At 47.4% G+C, this 21,505-nt stretch overlaps 1 protein-coding gene across 2 annotated transcripts in view; it reads right to left on the bottom strand.

Annotated features, from left to right (window-relative positions):
- The window catches only part of LOC310711319 (kazrin-like), a 214,299-nt gene that overhangs the window by 11,211 nt on the left and 181,583 nt on the right, over positions 1-21,505 (bottom strand). For both annotated transcript variants that reach the window (XM_083513140.1, XM_083513141.1), the window contains exons 3-7: positions 12,437-12,573; positions 9,813-9,983; positions 7,247-7,436; positions 4,482-4,612; positions 1,036-1,086 (exon numbers count right to left, since the gene is read on the bottom strand). In XM_083513140.1, the coding sequence (XP_083369266.1) occupies positions 1,036-1,086; positions 4,482-4,612; positions 7,247-7,436; positions 9,813-9,983; positions 12,437-12,573 (680 nt within the window). The remainder of the gene's footprint in view (positions 1-1,035; positions 1,087-4,481; positions 4,613-7,246; positions 7,437-9,812; positions 9,984-12,436; positions 12,574-21,505) is intronic.

Below are 21,505 nucleotides of genomic sequence, written 5' to 3'. Positions count from 1 at the left end.
TGCTGGAAAACCTCCAGTGAAGGAGAGGCTACCATCTCCTGAAAGAGACCGTTTAACTGTCAAACAGCTCCAACTGTCGGAAAGTTCTTCCTAATGTTTAGCTGGAATCGCCTTTCTTGTAATTGGAATCTACTGGTTTGGGTCACAACCCTCCAGGGCAGCAGAAAACAAGCTTGCGTCCTCCTTCATGTGGCAGCCCTTTAGATGTTTGAAGATGGCTATTGTATCAGACAGGTGATGAGCAAAAAAATGGGCGTGCGCTTCTGAAGTGGGGCCAGTCAGAGATGGGCAACTATGTTTATTTGGGTTTCTTATTTTCCCACTCTTACATTTGCTTCTCCACATTTCTAAGTTGCTTAGTGAATACCCTCCCCCAAAGTATCCTAATGAAAATTCATCGCAAGTTTAATGAGAATTTCTCCTGATATACACATTTGCCTAATGCACACACATTGTTGCAATAAAAAATCCTTTAAAAAATGCTATTTTCAGCACTATATGCATTTTCATGCACATTTGACCCTGGCAAATGCATTTATGTACTCATCACTACTTGGCTGAAGAACTGCCAAGAAATATGAATTTCTAAGGATGGCCTTGCTTTGGTCCATACATTGTTTCAGGAACTACAAATTATGCAAGTTTGACTCTAAGTGAGACGAGAACTGATTTTCTCTACTACCCCTGACACTTGAGGTTGACAGTAGCAGATACATTGTTCAGTATATTGTTTATGGATCGGACCCTCTACAAATTAAGAAGACTGATGCACCTGGGTTCCCTGTAAACAATGTGGATTGTATCCAACATTATAGTAGACCCGATGAAATCAATGGACACAGCTTAATTAATGGACATTTCCTCATTAATTTCAGAAGGTCTACTCTGAGTAGGACTTACTTGGGTGGGTAAAGCCCCCTAACAACCCACCTGCTCTGAGTTTAATGCCCTTGGATCTCCTCCCACCCTTACAACACATCCTGGAAAAGTCCCTTTCAATAGGTGTTTGGCCATGCAGGATGACCCAGTTCTTACCTGGACAATTGGGTTGTGCAAGTTTTTCTGTACTGGTCCAGGACTATCTCCCTGCCGGAAGAAAGAGGAATGTCAGCTTGGCACATAGCAGAACAATATAGCCTGGAGCCTGGGCGGGCTCAATGCCCATTGCCCATTGCCGAAGCACGCCTGGCACCTTCCCCCAATGGATTGGCTGGATGCAGAGGACTAGTGGAGAAGAGGTAGCAGACTGGGAGAAGGTGGTGTCGGAACAGGGTTTACTGAGCAGGAAACAGGGTTTAGTAAGCGGGAAGAGGCTGTGGCAGAGAACAGTTTAGAATCAGAAGCAGAAGCAGAGGCTGGAGAGGAGAGGAGACAAGAGACAGAGATGAAGAAGGCTGCTGAAGAAGCCAGGGGGTCTCCCCCTCCTGCTGTGACCAGCTCTCCTCCCTGCTGGTTGCCCAGAACCCACAGAGGTATGAAGAGGGCGGAGCAGAGACAGACAAGGTGACTTTGGCAGGACTTTGGCAGGAAACTTAGGGAGTTGTGGGAGGGTGGGGTCCTCCAGTCCTTGCAACTGCCTCATTGAGGCAAGACCTACTGGGAAGAGTTGCTGTGCTCACTAGTACTCAGCTGCTTTTGTTTCTTTGAATAAGGAGTTAACTTCACTGACACCTTGTGAGTTACTGCTGACCGGCTCCCGCCTTGACATTCGAGATACGTTGTGCTTTGCTGTGAAAAGCCCACTGCCTTGGCAGGGGGTTGGACTCGATGGCCCTTGTGGTCTCTTCCAACTCTATGATTCTATGATTCTATGGCAGTGGTTGGCTCTCAAGGGAGTTCCACAATCCACAATCCTTTCAACACAGGCTTCTTCCCTGGGGTCAGATCGGGTTACTCTGTACCTTCATGGAGAATGGGAAAATGAGGCACTGCCCCACAAACTTCAGTCCATCTCTAGCCAGCCCTCACTTGCCTGTTTTCTTATGCAAGACCAATCTAGTGGGGCAACGACGCACGTCTGCCACCTCCTCTTTACTCTCAATGTTGCTTTGTAGAAGATGGGGACAAAACTAGAAATAGCTGGCTCAGCCTCTTTATTGGCTCCACCTGCTGTTGGGTTTCCTGCCCCACCAGTCCCAAGGGGCGCCAGACACCACTACCATCACCTTGGCATCTCCAGGTGGTTCCTGGAGATCTAAACTCCTCTGAGAACTCATTCGGGAAGGGTAAGAAAGTCTAGTGGGGCAGATGGTAGTAAGCAGATGGTTCGTGTCAAAATATTGTCATTCCGTTAAAACACACACAGCCAGCCAGAGCTAATAGGAAGTTCTAGAATTAGCTGGCTCTGTCTGTCTTTGGCTCTGGCACCTAGTGTGAGTCTCCCTGTCCCAGTCCCAAAGGGGACCAACCACCTTTGTGTACCTCTGGTCCCTGAAAGCTGGAATGCGGTCAAATGGAAAACAAAAGCACAAATGAGATTCAGTGTCAGGGCACAACTAGATGGCAGGCAGGAGATCCATAGGGGAAGACCCATCAATGGGTTCAGGGGAGGGCAACAAAGGCAGTCATATAAACTATATTCCAGATCCTTAATAGCAATTTTTCATTAGATGGTGGGTTCATCATTTCCCCCTTGATAACTACTTGGCAGTCTGATCAACAGGTCAATAAATGTTGTAATTCTACTGATTTCTTATTCAAATCAAAAATTAAAAAAGAAGTGGAAATGTTTTGATGAATATATGGCAAAATATTGCTCAAAAAAGATATGCTAATATGCCTAGGTTAAAATGTGAAGTACTGGATGGAAGAAAAAATTGTAAGGAAAGATAATAAGAATATATAGATGATTTGAGAAGGTTGTAGAATGCAAAGATTATTGTAAATTGTATAATGTGGAGGAAATCGAGTGGGGGCGGAGGGAAGTGGGAGGAAGGAGAAAAGAATAATATGATGGATTGAGGAATAGAAATGTAAATGTATGGGGGGATGGGGAGGAAATGGTGTTGGCTTTGGTACATCTGTATTGTAAAGTAATATGTGAAAACCAATAAAAAAAGAAAGGGGGGGAAATGCTGTAATGACCTCCCTACCATCTGGAGATGTTATGGGCTGTGTCCAATTAAGTCCTACTCAGAGTAGACCCACTGAAATGAATTGGCCTAAGTTAGTTACGCCCATCATTTTCAATGAGTCTGCGCTGAGTAGGACTAACCCTGGAGTCAATACGGCCTTCATTTTTGACTGCGATGTGCAACATTCAACAACAACGTTACCTTGTACGTTTTCATCTGCAGGGAAAATGACAGCTTCTGTGAGTGGATGGAGAGACATCTTGGGGCAATGGGATAGGGCATGGGGTGGGGACCCTAAGTGAACGTTGGGCGGGATCATTACCAAAAGGGTGCCACCCTTTTATCTCTTTTGGGAGGAGCCATTTAAAATAAATAAATAAAAACACTCTGTCTTTCGATGAACTTAAACCCCTGATGAAGTTTACAATGAAAAGTTTTACAACGAAAAGTTTTACAACCAACATTGACATGACAATTCCTTCCAAAAACCAAAATGGGGTGGTTGTGTGCCTACAGGGGTGTAAGTGAAAAGGGTTCACTCCAAACATAAGGCAGTGGTTTTCTAAACGCTCAGAGAATTCCTTAGGTAAGTTTTATGATCGAAAAAGAAAATGAAACATAAAGGAACCTTGAAACGGCCTGACCTGAACCTGTAAACTTCTGGGACATACGAAATGTTGAGGTGGGAAGGGAAGAAAGAGGATTTAACTGGCCTGCTAAACCCTCAAACAGCCAGATGTGGGAGGGCTATAGTCTAGAGTGTTGAATGCCAGGGACATGAACTCACTCCTGAAATGCAAAGCGTTGTTTCAGGAGGAAGGAAAGACGAAAGGGGATGCATTTCCCGCCCTCCAAAATCTGCTCCCTCCCCAACAGCCAGCCCCCAAACTTGAGCACAGCAAAGGAAAATGTTAGATATGCTCTCCCTCAACCCTGACCCACATAACTCATAACTCCTTGTTCTAAGGAGACTGGAGCCCTGAACAGGAACATTTGTCTTATGGGAAAGGGATATATACTTCAATATTTCATTGCAGATTGCATTTCCCCTTATTAATTTATTTATTGTATGCACCAAAATACGAAGGGAGCACCTGAGTGAGACCAAAGACCTATCTAGTCCAGCATTTTGCTCTCACAGTGAACAATCAGAGGCCCCAAATGTAAGCCCACATGAAGGATCTGAGTGCAACGGAGCTTTCCCCCACATGGGATCCCCAAGAACTGGAATTCAGGGCCATACAGTCTCTGACGGTGGAGGGAGAACATAGCCAACATTACAAAGCAGCAGCAGAAGCAGCAGCAAAGCATCCGACCACAGGAGTTGGCTCGGGCGCAAGCGAACAAGGCAAGCAAGTGTGTTAGAACAGTGTTAGGAACATCCAATGACCTGCAGAGGCGCCTTACATTGCAGAGGGAGTGCGTTCGGTGCCGCGGGGAGTTGATGTCGCTCGGCGTGGACGACCGGTCGCCTTCTGCTGCCGACGCATCAGAGATGATGGAAGGCTGTCGGGAATGACACGGGCTCACGCGGACCGCTGAAAGGCAAGCATCGGAGAGGGGCAGGTGAGTCTCTGTCGCACTTGCTGCGGGCAGAAGCTTCCTTGGGGCTCAAGGAAGCTCAAGGCACTGAATTGGCTCTCTGGGATCACCTGCCTTCCAGGACTGGGGTTTTCTGCGCAGGTGAAATGATCAAGCAGCATTTCAGGACCTTGGATAGCTCCAACTTGGTTGCAGTGATGTGGGACCTGTGGCTTTCTGAATGTTGGGAGTTTGACTTTCGTCAGCTGCTACCAGCCTGGCTAATGGTCAGGGATGATGGGGTCTGCATTCCAGCAACCTCTGGAAGGGCAGATGTGGGGCATCTGGCCTACCGTTTGACAGGTGTCCCCAGTGGCACAGGCAGCAGGGAATCCAACCTAATAAACTGAACGATGGCGAGAGCACTAGAGGGACCCTTACTGGAAACCACAAGGCCCATTTCCTGACTCCCCCAATCTTAGCCAAATGATTCCCTGCCCAGTAATGATGGAGTCTGCCAATAAAGGGCCTTGAGGTCTCTCTGCCCTTCTAGTATTTGAAATGTTTGTCTTGATTTGAGTCTAGGGGATGGTCTACACTACAGTTCTCTAGGGTTCTCTGCCATTCTTACCTCGAGATGCCAGGGATTGAACATGGAACCTTTTGCATGCAAAGCAAATACCCTACTCCTGAGCTGTGCTTTATACAGTGGGTGGATCTTTAAAGGGGGAGCCTATACAGTGGTGCAGTTAAGTAATATTTGACTCGGGACTTAATGGTCACATGCCCCTCCCCTCCTTTGCTTGGATGACAGTATGTCTTTTTTCCACTGCTTTCCAAATGTGATGTCAGGAAGCTGTCAGTGGCTCCCAGCTGGTTGCCCAGGAAGGTATAAAGATAAGGAAAAGGTTCTTACAGTCCTTTTTTATTTCAGTCTTTACAGAGAGAGGCTAAAGAACATGGGTAGGCAAACTAAGGCCCGGGCCCCGGATCTGGCCCAGTCGCCTTCTAAATTTAGCCCGCAGACAGTCCAGGAATCAGCATGTTTTTACATGAGTAGAATGTGCCCTTTTATTTAAAATGCATCTCTGGGTTATTTGTGGGGCCTGCCTGGTGTTTTTACATGAGTAGAATGTGCGCTTTTATTTAAAATGTATCTCTGGGTTATTTTTGGGCATAGGAATTCATTCATTTTCTTTTTTAAAAATATAGTCCAGCCCCCCACAAGGTCTGAGGGACAGTGGACCGGCCCCCTGCTGAAAAAGTTTGCTGACCTCTGCTATAGAACCCAGCCTCTTGGATAATGGTATTGTCCTGGGTGAACCTCCACCCCTCCGTCTCTCCCACTTCCTCATTCATCATCATCACCTCCTTGACGGGTGCTGCTAAGTGCCCTCTGCCTTCAAGCTCTTTGCTCTCCTACTATTAGGAGATGGTGGGTCTGGAATGCTTTCTAATGACAGCGTGCCAGTCAGCTGTCACTCCACTTCTCCCTCTTCCTCCTCCTCTCCCATTATTTCCCAACTTTTCCCCTCATCTGCCTCTGAGCTGTAACCTCCCACAAACACCTGTTGCAAATCTATACTGTCTCCCTCTTCCTCCTCTCTGGAAGGGTCAGGATGGGGAGGCAGCCTCCACCATTCCACCTCCTCCTCTGCCTAGTCCCTGAAATGTGACTAGCCAACCTTGCTGGGGGCCCTCCTCCACATTCTGCAGAGTGGGGCCCTGGTCACCTCTGCCAAAGTTCTTCCCGGATGGCACCACCAGTCCTATGGGCGTGCTGTGTAAAATTCAACCGGATGGGCGCAGGAGGTCACGCCCCTGCTGGACCCAGCTTCAGATCCCTGCTCTGCTGCAAAGCTCATTGGGTAAAGTGGGGTTTAGCCTCTCTCCTTCTCCCTGTCACACCTATGCCTACCTCACAGGGCTGCTGTAATGAGAATGAGAAATGAGAAAGTATGGAAGAGAGCACAGCAGAGGTTATATTTTCTGAGAATCCTCTGGAAAAATAATCTCTCAAAGGACCTGTTGATGGCATTTTACCATTGTACCATTGTACTGTTGAGAGTGTATTAACTTATGGTCTGTGTGTGTGGTTTGGGAGCTGCACGGTCAGGGAAAAAACAATGCTGTCTAGGGTTGTAAAGACTGCAGAGAGAATAATTGGGTGCACTCTTCCCACCTTGGATCAAATCTATGCTTCCAGGTGCCATAAGAAAGCTGCAGAGATAGCGCAGGATAGTGCACACCCCGGAAATGATCTCTTTCAGCTTCTGCCTTCTGGAAGAAGGTACAAGATTATAAAGACTAGGACTAGCCGCCTGAGAAACAGTTTCTATCCAAATGTGATTTTGGTTTTAAATGCAGTGTAAAGTAGTCTCTATGTGAGTATATTGTATTCAATTATGGGGTATCAGAGTTTTTAGGGGCTAACCAGGCTGGGATGGTTGGGATAAAAGGCTTGTTGGTTTTTGAATGTCTGATGTAGTTTTTTCAATTTTGTTGTTCTGTATGGGACAATGACAATAAAGATTATCATTTCATATCGTATCATATTGTATCATATCGCCTGTGCTACCTTTGAGAAGAGAACCGGGGAGGGGTGGTGTTGGTGGAGTGAGTCGCAGGTAGAGATAGGGGAGCAAACTCACCTTGACGGTCTACCGTGTGCTGGGGGTGGGCATGGTACAGCGTCTGCTGGCTCTGTCGGATGGCAGCCGTCAGCGGGAGGTCGGCTTGCATCACCCATTCCTGATTTCCGTTGAGCACCGTCTCCCCGGGCATGGCTAAAGAATGCCGCTTGGGTACATCCTTGGTCAGCGTTGCTAAGGACTGTTTTGCCTGAGAGAAGAAGCAGGAGACACACAGGGTTGCCGTCAGTGCTTAGCCCCAATTCAGGGGTAAACCCATTGCAGTCCACGGGAAGTGAGCCAGCAGTAAATCACAGAAAGTAAGTTGAGTTAACTCTTTGTTAGCAAAAACAGGATCAGCACAGGAGTGTCAGGCCTAATGAGAACAGCAACTCATATCTGACATATTTTGTCCCCGCAAAGCAGTTGCTGAGACTGAAGGTTCCTACCTTCTCACAGCTGCCTAAGTCCTCTCCTCTTCAGGTTTTTCCTAAGCAATCTGAGATGGTGCCTGCATGAAGCTAACTTCTCCTCTGCCTTCTTCATCTCTCTCCTGGTTCTGGGAGACCAGCAGGAGGGGGAGACACCAGTGACTCTTCACTAGCCTGATACATCTCTGCTTCCTGCCTCCCTCACCTGAGTCAGCTTCAGCTTCCGTTCCTGGACTTCTCTCTGCTACAAACTCTCCCTGCTCACCAAGCCCTGTTACCTCTTCAGCTTCCGACATCACCTCTTCCCAGTCTTCTCTCGCTGCCCACCACCAATCCCCTGGCTCTGAGCTTCTTCCCTTGGCGGTTCCCCAGCTAGTTCCTCCCACCATTCCTCTGTGTCCAACCAGTCCCTGACGCTAACCTAGGTGTTTCATTCATTTCAGTGGGGCTTCTCAGAGCACAGCTGGGGGTACACTCATGTGTGGGCAATACTGGGTTAGTTTTCCCGACTGTGATTCTAGTGCTTCTGTTCTGTTTTCTAATATTCCTTTTGCACTGCGGTACCTGTTGTGATATGAAACGGTGGCTGTTGGACTGATATAATGGTACGGCGTTGTGCTACATTTCATTCACACCAGTGGGTGTGGTGTGACACAACAACAAATGTCATTGGACATTGTTGCTTCTCCCTCACTCTTTCTGTCCGCCTTGCTCCAATTCCTCCATGAAAATGGCAGGAAAAAACTGTATATGCTTGCATCACTTATTCCTGTGATTTTCTGGGTTAAGGGAACTGTAAACGGATTATTTCTGGAATTAAATAACACAGGAATGAATGCTAAGCATGCACCATGTTCCATTAGTTTTCCGAAAGTGGCTTTTATGCCATGTAAAAGCTCTAATATAATGCATAAATTAACAGGGAAACATCGGGGAAATGGAATAAACCACTGTGTGAATGCAGAGTGGGCTCATTGACACTTACTGTTCCTCTGCTCTTTCCAGGCATGGCCAACACTTTAAAGCTCCATGTCCAAGCAACCTTTTCCTCTCTTTTCTCCAGAGCTTTCTCTGTGAAATCTCATTCTTTAAAGCTCAATCAGAGCAACCAACAGCTCCCGGAAAACTTGAATTGACATATGCTCTAAGTGAGCGCTAAAGAGCAGGTTTTCACAGGGAAAGCTCAAGGGCAAACGATGATGATATGCTCAGACATTGAGCTTTTAAGCATAGACCTGGAAAGAGTGGGGTAAAAACTAAGTGTGGATAATCCCTTAGTTGGAGGTCTCTAACACATAAACCCTTCCCTCCCAGTGGACTTCTCTTGTGTCTGGGGTGCCAGTTACTGTTTGCACCAAATATTACTGGGCACCCCCGCCCCAAACCATCAATATTTGTAGGGCGGTGGTGTGTGCTCAAGCACAGAATGGAACTTTAAGGCTTGCACAATTAAAGTGGACTGAAGTGCTCTGTCACCCGTGCACAAGAAAGCCACTTTTAAAAAAGAAATGGTAAGAAAATGCATTGCAAAGTGCAGAGGGAATGTATTACAGGAAAACATTCAAACACTGTGTAAGCCAGGCTTCCTCAACCTCGGCCCTCCAAATGTTTTGAGACTACAATTCCCATCATCCCTGACCCCTGGTCCTGCTAGCTAGGGATCATGGGAGTTGTAGGCGAAAAACATCTGGAGGGCCGAGGTTGAGGAAGCCTGGCGTAAGCGAATCGGGACGAGTACAAGATGAATGCTCAGCATTGTATAACTGCCCTGTAAGCAAATCAGAATGGATGCTCAATGAAGACAGGGCAGATGGCCCCTACAGAGTACCCAGAGTGCTCCAGACTGAGCACGCATCCTGATTTGCTGGCACAAAGTTTATGCAGAGGGTAATAATAATTTATAATAATTTTTTATTTATACCCCACCCATCTGGCTGGGTTTCCCCAGATGCTAGGTGGATCTGTGTCGTCTCCTGATGAAAACTGCCAACGTGGTGGATGCCAAGTGTGACAAATGGCTAGCATGTGCTTTCTCGTATGGAGTCTGGGAGCTGGGAAGGGTGACAACGTTGTCTGTCTGGGAATAATAAATGGGGAGTTTGGGGGGAAAGCCCTCTGGAGAAACCTTGAAGGCCTGCAGGCGCAGGGACACTCACCATGGCTAGCTCAGCTTCCAGTTCCTTCATTCGGTTGTCTTTCAGGTCCAGCTGCGACCGAAGAGCACTGGCGTGGTCCGTGGCATCTTTGGCTTGCCGGCGTAACTCCCACTTCTCCCGCTCCAGCAGATCTTTCTCTTTCGCAAGAGCTTTGACCGCATCTTCGCTTTCCTGCGGTTGGGGCGAGAGTCAGAATACGGAACCGAAGCATGGAGGCTGGGTGGCTGTTAAGCTGCTTTCCTACCCTCCTCCTGTCTCTGATCTCCTCCCCATCCTTATCAATCTCTTGGGGTGGGGTTGGGGGAAACAGTGGGCACATTTGACATGCTGAGGAAGGTGCAAAATGGCTGTGGGAGGGGGTGTGGCAAGAGGCAGCCACATCAACAAGAGCAAAAAAGGAGGCAGGGCCACAAAAACGTACAGGCATGGCACCCATCAGTTGCCCCACGGATGAGAAAAAGAAGTACAGTGGTACCTCGGGTTAAGAACTTAATTAGTTCTAGAGGTCCGTTCTTAACCTGAAACTGTTTTTAACCTGAATCACCACTTTAGCTAATGGGGCCTCCTGCTGCCACTGCTGCGCGATTTCTGTTCTCATCCTGAAGAAAGGTTCTTAACCTGAGGTACTATTTCTGGGTTTGCGGAATCTGTAACCCGAAGGGTCTGTAACCCGAGGTGCCACTCTACATCTATTGTGCTCAGTCACAGAGATAAGCTCTTGTAGCCTCTCCAGACTGGGTGTGAAGGTGAATGTCCAATCCTGCATCTAATGAAATGTGGGCATGTTTTAAGAGGGAGCATTCAATGTAGAAGAGGCTGAGCCAGGAAAAGCAACCAGTCTCTCATAAATTGTGGATTTTTGAGAGGATATTTATTCCATTCTCCTTTTTCTGGTGCCAGAGGAGGTTCTGGTAGACCCCTGCCATAACATCAGCAACTGTGATTAGTAATTACAGTTAGTAATTAGCATTAGTATGAGTATTAGTACTCATACATTGTAAAATGTTTCTCCCACCCCTCCCTTCTCCCTGTGCCCCTTCCCCTTCTCTATTGAATTTATGATGAGCTTTTAATTTAAAAGTTGCTAATAAAAATAAAAGTACGTAATAAAAATTAAAATGTTTAATATTTTACAGATGATTTATTACTTTGAGTTATTTCTTTATACTGTATTTGCACAAAATTGCCATTTTGAACTGCTTTCGTTGGCTGTTTCCCAAGGTACTAAACGCAGGGACAAGGGAAGGCAAAGAGGGCAGGAAGATAAAGGAGGGACTGGTGGTGGTTAAGAAAAGGTGAAGAAAGGACTTTTCTTTGTGTGATAGTTTCCCTGTAAAGTGGGCGGGGAAGTGGTGGTTTAAAACAATGGCAGAAGTCTGAGTAAAGCAGGGGCGGTAGGACACTGAGAAGAAAATTGCAGTTTTAAACAATGGCAGAGGTTTGAATAAAACAGGGATGGATATTCCTAAAGTTTTAAGGAAGAGAAATAGCAAAGATAGTTACGACACAAAAATGAGCACTCAAAAGCTACCACCAGATCTTTCTCCAACTCCTTTTTCACTGTACTCAAACCGTGTTTTAAATTGCCACTCCCCCCTCAGTATCTCACCACCTGTTTTACTCAAACTTCTGCTGTTGATTAAATACATTTTCTCCCCTCAAACCTTCTTTTAAATTGCCACTTTCCCCTCAGTGTCTTTCCATCTCTCAAACTTCTGCCATCGATTGAAACCACCACTTTCCTCCCCTCTCAGTGTTTCTCCACTGCTGCTTTGCTCAAACTTCTGCTGTTGTTTAAAACAGCTACTTCTCCCCCTTTCAGTCTCTCTCCTTTCTCACTGTATTCAAACCTCTTGCTCTTCCATTCCTCAGCTGCCTCATATGAGAGAGCTAAAGGATGTGGAAACCTCAAATATCCCTGCAGCTGGAGTGTGTGAAGATATCCCCACTGTTTCTTTTTCCCCTCCCCAACTTCTTTGTAAAAAGCAAGCCCCAGCACTGGGCAAAGGATGCACCTGTGGCTGGTTGGTGGGCAGAGGTGGGCTCAGCTTGCCAGGGACATTCTTGATGTGTCTCCCCTCCTGCATTTAGGCCCAGTATGGGGTGAAGGAGATACCACTGGCCAGCAGTGGTAGCTGCCACCTGAGCATGTGGTATAATCCCGATACTCCTTCTTTCCCTTTCCAACTCACCCCGCCCCCCAAAGTAAGCCCCTCTATGGGGCAAAAGAGGTTCAATGCCTGGAACTTCTGCCTAAAACCCTGGAGAGGTGCTGCCAGTTAGGGTAGACAATGCTGAGAAGATGACAGCCACCTGTGAAAGACAGGTGAACAAGCCAAAGAGCTAAAAATAAGCTAGAACATCCAGTGACTTCAATTGCACTGGCTGCTTATCTGATTCTGGGCTCAATTCAAAGGACTGGTTATTATCTCTCTTTATTGCCCTAAAACAGGAGTGGAAAACTTCAGGCCCATTAGGTGAATGTTGGCCTCCAGGCCGTTCAATCTGGCCCTTGGGACTTTCCTCAGACCATCGATGGGCCCATTCTACACAAGCAACCTTTTCCACGGCCAACACTCTGGCCAATGTCAAATCTCTCCCACCACCCAGGCATCCATCCTTACTTTTCTGTGCTGCTCGTAGTTCCTGATGAAGTCCCGTAGCTGCTCTTCCCGGCTTTCCAGGGTGGCGTAGAGCTGCTGCATCTGACTCACCAGGTCAGTCTTCTCCCCCTTCAAACGCTTCCGATCGGCTTTCATGGCTGGAAGAGACATGTGGGTGGTTTTGAGAACTACCAGGCGGGAGATATGGGAAGAACTCACAGGATCATAGAATTGGAGAGGTGGAAGAGACCCCAAGGGTTATCCTGTCCAACCTCCTGCAATGCAGGAATCACAGCTAAAGAATCTCTGACAGATGGCCATCCAACCTCTGCTTGAAAACCCCCAAGGAAGGAGAGTCCAACACCTTCCACTGCTGAACAGTTCTTACCACCAGAAAGAAGTTGTTGTTGTTGTTGTTGTTGTTGTTGTTGTTGTTGTTGTTGTTGTTGTTGTTCTTCTTCTTCTTCTTCTTCTTCTTCTTCTTCTTCTTCTTCTTCTTCTTCTTCTTCTTCTTCTTCTTCTTCTTCTTCTTCTCCCCTGCTTCCCCCCACCCACCCAAATTAGGACATCCTAATGTTTAGTTGCAATCTCCTCAGGCTGCTTTGTCATTGTTGTTTAAAAACAACTGGAAAGCATGTTTGCAATTTGCAATCACGGGTTTTGAAAGGCACTCCAGAGATAAATGCATCACTCACACTTACGTTTTGATTGAAGAAGGAGAGGGGTTGTATCCAAGTAAGTTCTACGCGGAGAAAACCCACCAAAATGAATGCACCTAAGTTTGTCCTTTCCATTAACTCCAGTAGGCCTTCTCTGATACAACCCAATATCCTTGGAATATAAAGCAGCCAGTCATAATGGCCACCTCCCCTGCCATCCCACCTACAAGTTTGCCACTGTTCAATCTCGCCGAACGGAAATAAATAGCTCGAAACCACAAATGCACATGAGCGATTGAGCAACGCACTGCCTCGGACCCCTCATGTGAGTGTACACATCAATGTGACATCCTGTGTGACGTTCCACTCATGCACGTGCAACCTTGTGTGCACGAAAAAGCAGACCTGAGGCAGTCGTACTCGCTGGGGACTCCAAGTTGACTTCTGCACGGTGTCTTACTGTGAAAGCAATGCGTCTTTAAAACACTGAATGAAAAGGAACCTCTGTGCAATAGACCTGTATAATCCCATTAAGATCGCTTTGGAGTGGGGAGTTCTGGGTAGTGTGTTTAAAAAAGAATCAACACACATGAGTGAATGGGGGAAGTTGCAGGAATAAAAGATGCAAAGAGTCAGAGGAAGAGCCAGGGAAAGGCGGTAGTATCTGTTTGGCATGCAAAAGGTCCCCAATAGCATCTCTGGGTAGGGCTGAGAGAGACCCCTGAGCCTGAAACCCTGGAGAGACGCTGCCAGAGTGTGTCTTCCTGTGGATTGAGCATTCAGCCTGATTTGCTTGCACAAAGCTCACACAGCGGTCAGACTATGTCTGGCTCTCATTGACTATTTCTCCTGATTGTCTACAGGACAGCTACACCACAATCAGCATTCATCTTGCACTCATTCCCTTGCAGGGTGTTTGCACAACTTCCCGCTAATCCTTCACTTGCTATACTTTTCAGTGCATTCCCGGATGCATTTCCAAACTTCATAAAGCCCTTTTGTTTTTTGTTTAGAAACAGTAGATTTGTTGTGCTTTGACTCACTTTTAATTGTGCAGACCTAAAGTTCCCGTACGTGCTAGAATCCCTCTTGCAGATCAGCAAGAGTCAGTGTATAGAGTCAGTGGTCTGACTCAGTATAAGGCAACTTCCTATTCAAATCAGCTCTTCAATCAGAAACATGAGGACTAGAATCTTATTTTATTTTTAACAGAAGGGCTATAGCTCAAGAACAGAGCACCTGTGCTGCCTGTGTAAGGTCCAAGGTTCAATGCCTGACATCTCCAGGTAGGGTTGGGACAGACCCCTGCCCCATCATCCCTGACCACTGGTCCTGCTAGCTAGGGATGATGGGAGTTGTAGTCCAAAACCAGCTGGAGACCCAAATTTGGGAAACCCTGGTGTAGACAATAGTGAGCTATGTGGACCAGTGGTCTGTCTTGTATCTTATGCAATGGAAAGCTGTTCCGAGATGTGTGATGCTGCCACTCTGGAATTAATCCAAAGCAGTCTTCTTATTAAACCAGAATTCAGGAGGAGAGCCATGCAGGGTAGAGCAATGAAGAAAGGAATAAAGGAACAGAGGGAGAGAGAAAAATCCTCTTATCTTTTGCCATAAGTCTGGGAGCAGTTTAAGAGGCATTGCTGTCTGGGGCTCCCCACCCCAATTTTCCTTTGCAAGGACTCCTTGCCTCCACTTACTGTTTGAGCTCTGAGTGTTGCAGATGCCTGAAAACAGCAGTCTGTCCTCCTCTTTTCCCCCCTTCCCATAATTATATGCCTTCTAGAGTTCCCTCCACACAGAACAGCTTAAAAGGACGGTTTCGTGATGAGTCAAGCTTGGCCTTTGAACCCGGCCGCTGTTTCAAAGTGCCTGGACACTGCGTTGTTTTGTCCGAGGGTCACCTGAGATTATGCAGAGCACAAGGCAAAGGATGTCAAGGACATCGTTTCCCCATGCCTCCTCTAAAGTAGTGTGAGCCGGGTGTGCGCATGCTAAAGTTGGAAGCGAGGGGATAGGGAGCTATTGTTGAGTTAGGAGAAGGGCAGGAAAGAAGAAAAAAAGTGGACCAATTTCAACTGCGATAATTTCCCCCTTGGCACGCTGGAAGTTGGGCCTGCCCAAGGAAATCGATTGGCTGTAGAATGATAGCTTTAGATGGCGTATAAATAGATTGGATAAATGCATGGGGGTGTCTATTTGCTATTTATGTATTGTCTTTCTTCTAGGGAGCTGGGGGCGGTGGTGAAGGAGGTGGTCATAGCACCCCAACCCTTGCCGCCCACAGTGCCAGAGTGACCCCCTGCACCGGAGCCAAGCAGGGCTGTGATGTGCTGCCTGCCTGCCCAGCTGATGATGCACTTGGCGGCGGCCCCTATGCAGGCATCCCAGCCCAGTGCACCTCCCCATGGACATTGTTTCCTCTGATGCATGGGGGAGAAGCACCAGGCTGCCCTGTGCTGAGCTTAGAGCCCCCTCAAAAATCCACACCCGTGTCTTAGCCCCTCTGGCACCCCCCAACAATACGCTCCGGCAGCCCTGTTTCTTGGAACTTAACATTGTTTGTTCTTACTGTCCCAGAAAGCTCCAGTCAATTCCTTCTGGTGCCAGGCCCCTGCGTCAGTGTGCCACTCATGCCCAGGAAATACTAAAACAAAACAAAGCAACCCCCCTATCTTAAGCCAAGTCTCTTCCCCTAAGCAGCGCCCATTACTGGCAAACCTCGCATTCGAGGACCATCTCCAAAGCATTCAGCTGCTTTGAATTCAAACCACGGAGCTGCTACCTGACATTATATTATTTATGAGCACTAAGGAGGAGGGAGAACGTCTCCCCAAGCTGCTTTGGAAGACATTTGCCCCAAGCAATTTATGGGTTGGGTACAGGAATGCAGGAAGCTGACTTAAGCCAAGTCAGGTCGTTGGTCCCATTTAGCTGTTTGGTCCACGCTGATTGGCCCAGATACAATCCCCAGCATCTTCAGGTAGGACTGGGAGGAAGCCCAGTTCTAAACTTTGGAAACTTGCTTTCAGCCAGTGTAGACAGTACTGAGCTAGATGGACCAGCTGTCAGATTCAGTATACAGCAGCTCCCTATGTTCCTAGTGGTAGGGAAGTGGGCAGGTGAGCGAAGTGTTCCACAGCTGAGGACCTAAGGTGGATATAGCATAGGTTCCTCTTGTCTCAGGTGACTAGCAGCAGAGGATGCCATCCTTGGAAGGAGGAGGAGGCAGCAGCAATGCCAGTAGGACGGAGCAAGACTTTATGACACTCCTACCCCTGGTTTTCCAGCATTTCACTATATGCTGCATATAGTAAGATAGCCAGCAGTAAACCTAGGCATCTGGGGAAAGGGCTGTGTGGCTCAGTGGGACTGCTTGATTGTGTGTGTGTGTGTGTGAACTAATCAAAGCAGTTTTTAAAAATGACAAAACAATATCAGTTTTTAAAAGGGTAAAAACAGCTATTTAAACAACAACAAAAAATTAAAACAGACGGTAAGCTAAAAGCAAATCAAAACACACCTCAGCAGTCTACATGTCTGGGTGAGGGTGCCTAAACAAAATGTTTTTAGAAGGTGCTGAAAAGAGTACAGTTGTACCTTGGTTTTCAAACAGCCTAGTTCTCAAACGTTTTGGGTCCTGAATGATCGAAACCCAGAAGTGACTGTTCTGGTTTCTGAACGTTCTTTTGGAAGCCAAATGTCTGACGGGGCTTCCGATTGGCTGCAGGACCTTCCTGCAGCCAATCAGAAGCCACGCTTTGGAAGTCGAATGCTTTGCGAGTTGAACAGACTTCCGGAACGGATTCTGTTTGAGTTCCCAGGTATGACTGTACAGGGATCTTCTTGGAGCTTCTCTGGTCTTCTGTTTCCCTCACTTCCCACCTTTTCCACTTTCCTTCTCCTGTGGCGTTCCTTGTCCAGAACTCTTTGGCTCTGCAACCAGAACACCCAAATCCCATAAACCAAGCCAACAGTTCAGATCTAGTCACTTCGTGTATGTTTATCCCACTGGTTCATTCCCCTCGCATTGCCTCGGCTTTCTGCCCGCATCTCTTTTCTTTGAAAGCAGGAATGTGGACCCGCCAGCGACGTTTGCTTGCAAAAACAGTTGAGAAAATATCATCCGGTATCCATGGCAACCAGCAATCTGGCCTAACTTTCCCAGGCATCCGTTATCTTTCTCCTTACATATTTTGATGGTATGCCAGTGCATGACCACAGGGACACACACACAAACACGCCGAGCTGCCTTCGTCATTTATACGCAGCCAGAGATGCTTCTGTCCGAAGCAATTCCCTGCTGCTGTGATCTGGCTCAAGTCCTCAGCCATGTTTTGTTAACTGGGTGGAATCAGCTTGTCTTCCACACTCAGTGCCATTTAATTAGGTCCCATGTCAATTTCCATAAAGGAAAAAAAAAATCTCCCACACAGAGAGACGCTCCACGTTTCAAGTGGGCTGACGTTTGTTTGCAGAGGTGCGGAATTTATTCCGCGGGTCCTCCGTGAATGAAGGAAACAGACCCGGGCAAAATTGACTTAACCCTGGTTGTGGACCCCCTACTGTCTAGCACCCCCCCCAAGACAGCCAAAGTGAGCAAGCTTTCAAGAGTAGCTTTGACTGGAGAGAAGCCAATTAGTGCCAGCTGGCTGTTAGGCTGATGCTCTTTTGTTGACGTGGCCCGGGGGCTCGGTTTGATTGCAGAGCTGGGGAAGGTGTAGGGACGGGATCAAGGAGTGGCGGCAGAGGCTCTCTGCAAGGAAAGGCTATGTGCCTGGACCTTTGTAGTTTAGAAAAAGAAGAGTTGACTTAGAGGTTTCGATAGCAATAAGAATGGAGAGAGGGCTCCTCCAGCTGACCTTTTTATTGAGCCTTCCTTCTGATTTGCTTGCACAAAGCTTACGCAGAGGTTGGATTATAATACAGTCTTCATCCAGCATGCTTTCTGATCTGTTTGCAGGGAACTTAAGCATCGCTCCTGGTTTGCTTTCAGGACGTTTACACATCTTAACATTAATTATCCAGGCATTCCACACTTTTCAACGCATTTCCCCATCAATTTCCTAAATGCAAAAAGTCTGTTTCTCTCTCTCTCTCTTTTTTGAGCAGATCTGCTGTGCTAGGGTGAAAGAGCGCTTTAATCCGCTTTCAATTGTGCAAACCTAAATTTCTCTGTCTGCCTTTGAATCTGTTCCACGCAATACCAGACCTTCCAAATGTTCCTATTTTCCAGGGACAGTCCCGGATTTACAGAAGTCATCCAGGTTCCTGGATTTGATCCTGGAATGTCCCGCTTTTCCTTAGGACATCCCTGTTTTCATCGGAGTTATGTGAACCCCGAGCCAAGGAGATAAGTAACTATACAACATTTAGAAGACATCTGAAGGCAGCCCGAAGTAGGGGAGTTTTTTAATGCTTAATATTTTATTATTATTATTAGTTGGAAGCTGCCCCGAGCGGCTGGGGCAACCCAGTCAGATGGGTGGGATAGAATAATAATGATAGTATAGAACACCCCTATTTCCATTGGATAAATGTTGGAGGGTATGCAATACTGATGCTTGTCTTGTTGAGAAGACATCCTGCAATGGTTGCTGAAGACATCCAAGCTCTGAGATCACAGACACAACGCTTGAAGGGGTCTGAAAGTGCATCACCTTAGTTCTGTACCAGGGCGCAGGAAGCCTTTTTCATCCCAGGGGACAACCGTTTGTCCCAAGGGACAACCTTTCAGAGGCGAAATGCCTGGGCAGAGCAATAAGTGTGAAATGTACTTTTCTACAAACACTTACGTATCCCTCTCTGTCCTCCGCCAGGGCAAGCAAGGTGCATTATCAGAGCCCAAGGACACATTCCAGCCAGGCAGAAAATACTCAAGGAGGGTGCAAGTCAGGCAAAAGATGTGGCTCTGGACAGTGTGCGACTTTGGGAGAGTCCTGAGAGACAGCTCAAAAGTCCATGAGGACCACATTTGCCCTCCTGGATCTGAGGCAACACACCTGCTTTTTTTGTCCCAAGGAGAGCTCCGTGAAACCATTTCTGCAAGGTTTTGGGATGGTTCCATTTGGACAGGGAAAAAGTGGCTGTGGAAGGCACCCACTGGCTAGAACCTGTGACATCACTAACCCCAAACCCCAGAGCAGTCTTGGAAGTGCTCTGTGGATTAACATATGAATACCTGAATGTATACATATTGGTTTGGACTAGTAAAACTGAACAGGAAAAGGAGCAGGAGCCATTTCTGAATGGGTATTTAACTTACTGCTAGGTATGAATGTAAGGCGATAGCAGAACTGGGTGAAAAGCCCAGTAAACAAAACTGGACGGAGCAAAGGCTTGACACAATATCAAGGCAGCTTCCTGGGCTCCTATACTTTAAGGCTTTCCTTCCAACAGGAATCAGAACAAATGAGAAACTGAGGAATGCAACAGCAGCACAGAGGAGGAAAGGTTACTGCACAGGGATGCCTGGAAACAGTCCTAGCCTTGGCAGTGCCTGGCAAGCAAATTGAAGATTTATAGGTGAGGTAAGTTGCCATTTTTGTTCCATATCCCAACACACCTCAGTGCAGTTATGAAGCACTTGTGAGGGCTGGGGAGGGGGGTGGAGAAAGGGGAAGGGGTGGTGTTGGTGTTTATTTCCAAACCACCTGCAACGTCTGAAGTGTTAGCAGGTCCCACGAGGGAGAACATAGCCATGGTTGCCATGGAAACGGCTGCGAAGGTATCCACGTGCCCAACGCAGTCAGATCAATTTCATCTTCGCCTCTCGGAGGGAGAGAGAAGCCACACAAGAATATCATAAAAGGGAAGGAGCATAATGGGATGTAAGCAACCAGCAGTTGCCCCCTGTTTGATCTCTTGGGGGCAGGGGCGGGAAGAGAAAGCATCACGACTTGATCTTTCCGCTGGATTCTGCATTGGTAAGGAATCTCTGATTGGTGGAAACTGGTGCCCGCTAGGACCGCCGGGAAAGCAGGGAGGTCAAAATGTAGGCGGGGCCAGAGCCAATGGCAGGAGGAACTGCAGCCAATGGCAGGCAGGGACAACTAATTCTAGGTCTGTTTCCCCTCCCCTCTCTCAATTTGAGGAGGGCCAATTGGAGACTAGAGAGGAGGAGGAGGAGGGTGACAGGCTAAGCCCATATTGAGATTGGCGGAGCCCTAATACAACAACCTCTGCTGGAAGCTCCTAGAATTGTGGAGTCCAGTAAAAGAGGGTCCACCCTCTAAGGGAGACCATTCCACTCTGGAACAGCCCCTACTGTCAGAAAGTTTTTCCTAATGTGTAGTTGGAATCTCCTTCCCTGTCACTGGACTCCATTGGTTCTACCCTCTGGAGACACAGGAAACAAGCTAGCTTGCTCCATCTTCCACGGGACAGCCCTTCAGATATTTGAAGGTGGTTCTCAGATCACCTCTCAATCATCTTTTCTCCAGGCTAAACACACCCAACTCCCTCAACCATTCCTGAAAAGACTTGGGTCTCCTTGATCATCTTGGTCGCCCTCTTCTGCACACCTCCCAGTTCCATACAACACCCTCTATGTTTATAGCAACAAGTCATAAGAGAGTTTGACATCCTCTCTGTGGTATTCAGGACGTGGGTGGCACTGTGGGTTAAACCACAGAGCCTAGGACTTGCTGATCAGAAGGTTGGCGGTTCGAATCCCCGTGATGGGGTGAGCTCCCGTTGCTCAGTCCCTGCTCCTGCCAACCTAGCAGTTCGAAAGCACGTCAAAGTGTGAGTAGATAAATAGTTACCATTTTGGAGGGAAGGTAAACAGTGTTTCTGTGCACTGCTCTGGTTCGCCAGAAGCGGCTTAGTCATGCTGGCCACATCACCCGGAAGCTGTATGCCAGCTCCCTCGGCCAATAAAGCGAGATGAGCGCCGCAACCGCAGAGTCGGCCACGACTGGACCTAATGGTCAGGGGTCTCTTTACCTTTACCTGTGGTATTCAGTCCAAATCCAGTTTGATGAGTGGAGTCATGCCTGACTACTGGCTACTTTGGCTGGGTCTGATGGAAGTTGGAGTCCAACAGGATCTGTAGAGTCACAAGTTGCCCTCCCTTGCTTTAACTCCTTACTTAGTTCCAATGAGAAACTGTCCTCCCTCCCTCCTAACTAGTCTTTAATGCAGTGTTAGCGATCAAGTTCCTGTCCTCATAATTCCTACTTCGTTCAGAAAATGAGGCAGAAGGGAAGCAGAACCACCCCACTGGCTGACCTGATGGCATGTTCAATTCCTCCAACTCTTCAACTTTGCAATGACCCAGCAGGGCTTTTCCTATGTTCATATAAAGCTGATTACAATCCCTCATTGTCCATTTCCAGCATCATAGGTAGAACACAGGGAGCTGCCTTCTACTGAGTAGACCACTGGTCTATCTAGCCCAGTGTTGTCTACACTGGCTGGCAGTGGTTCT

The sequence above is a fragment of the Podarcis liolepis genome (assembly GCF_965112155.1).
Source record: "Podarcis liolepis genome assembly, chromosome: 7".
NCBI lineage: Eukaryota > Metazoa > Chordata > Lepidosauria > Squamata > Lacertidae > Podarcis > Podarcis liolepis.
This window is presented reverse-complemented; position numbering and strand designations above follow the sequence as displayed.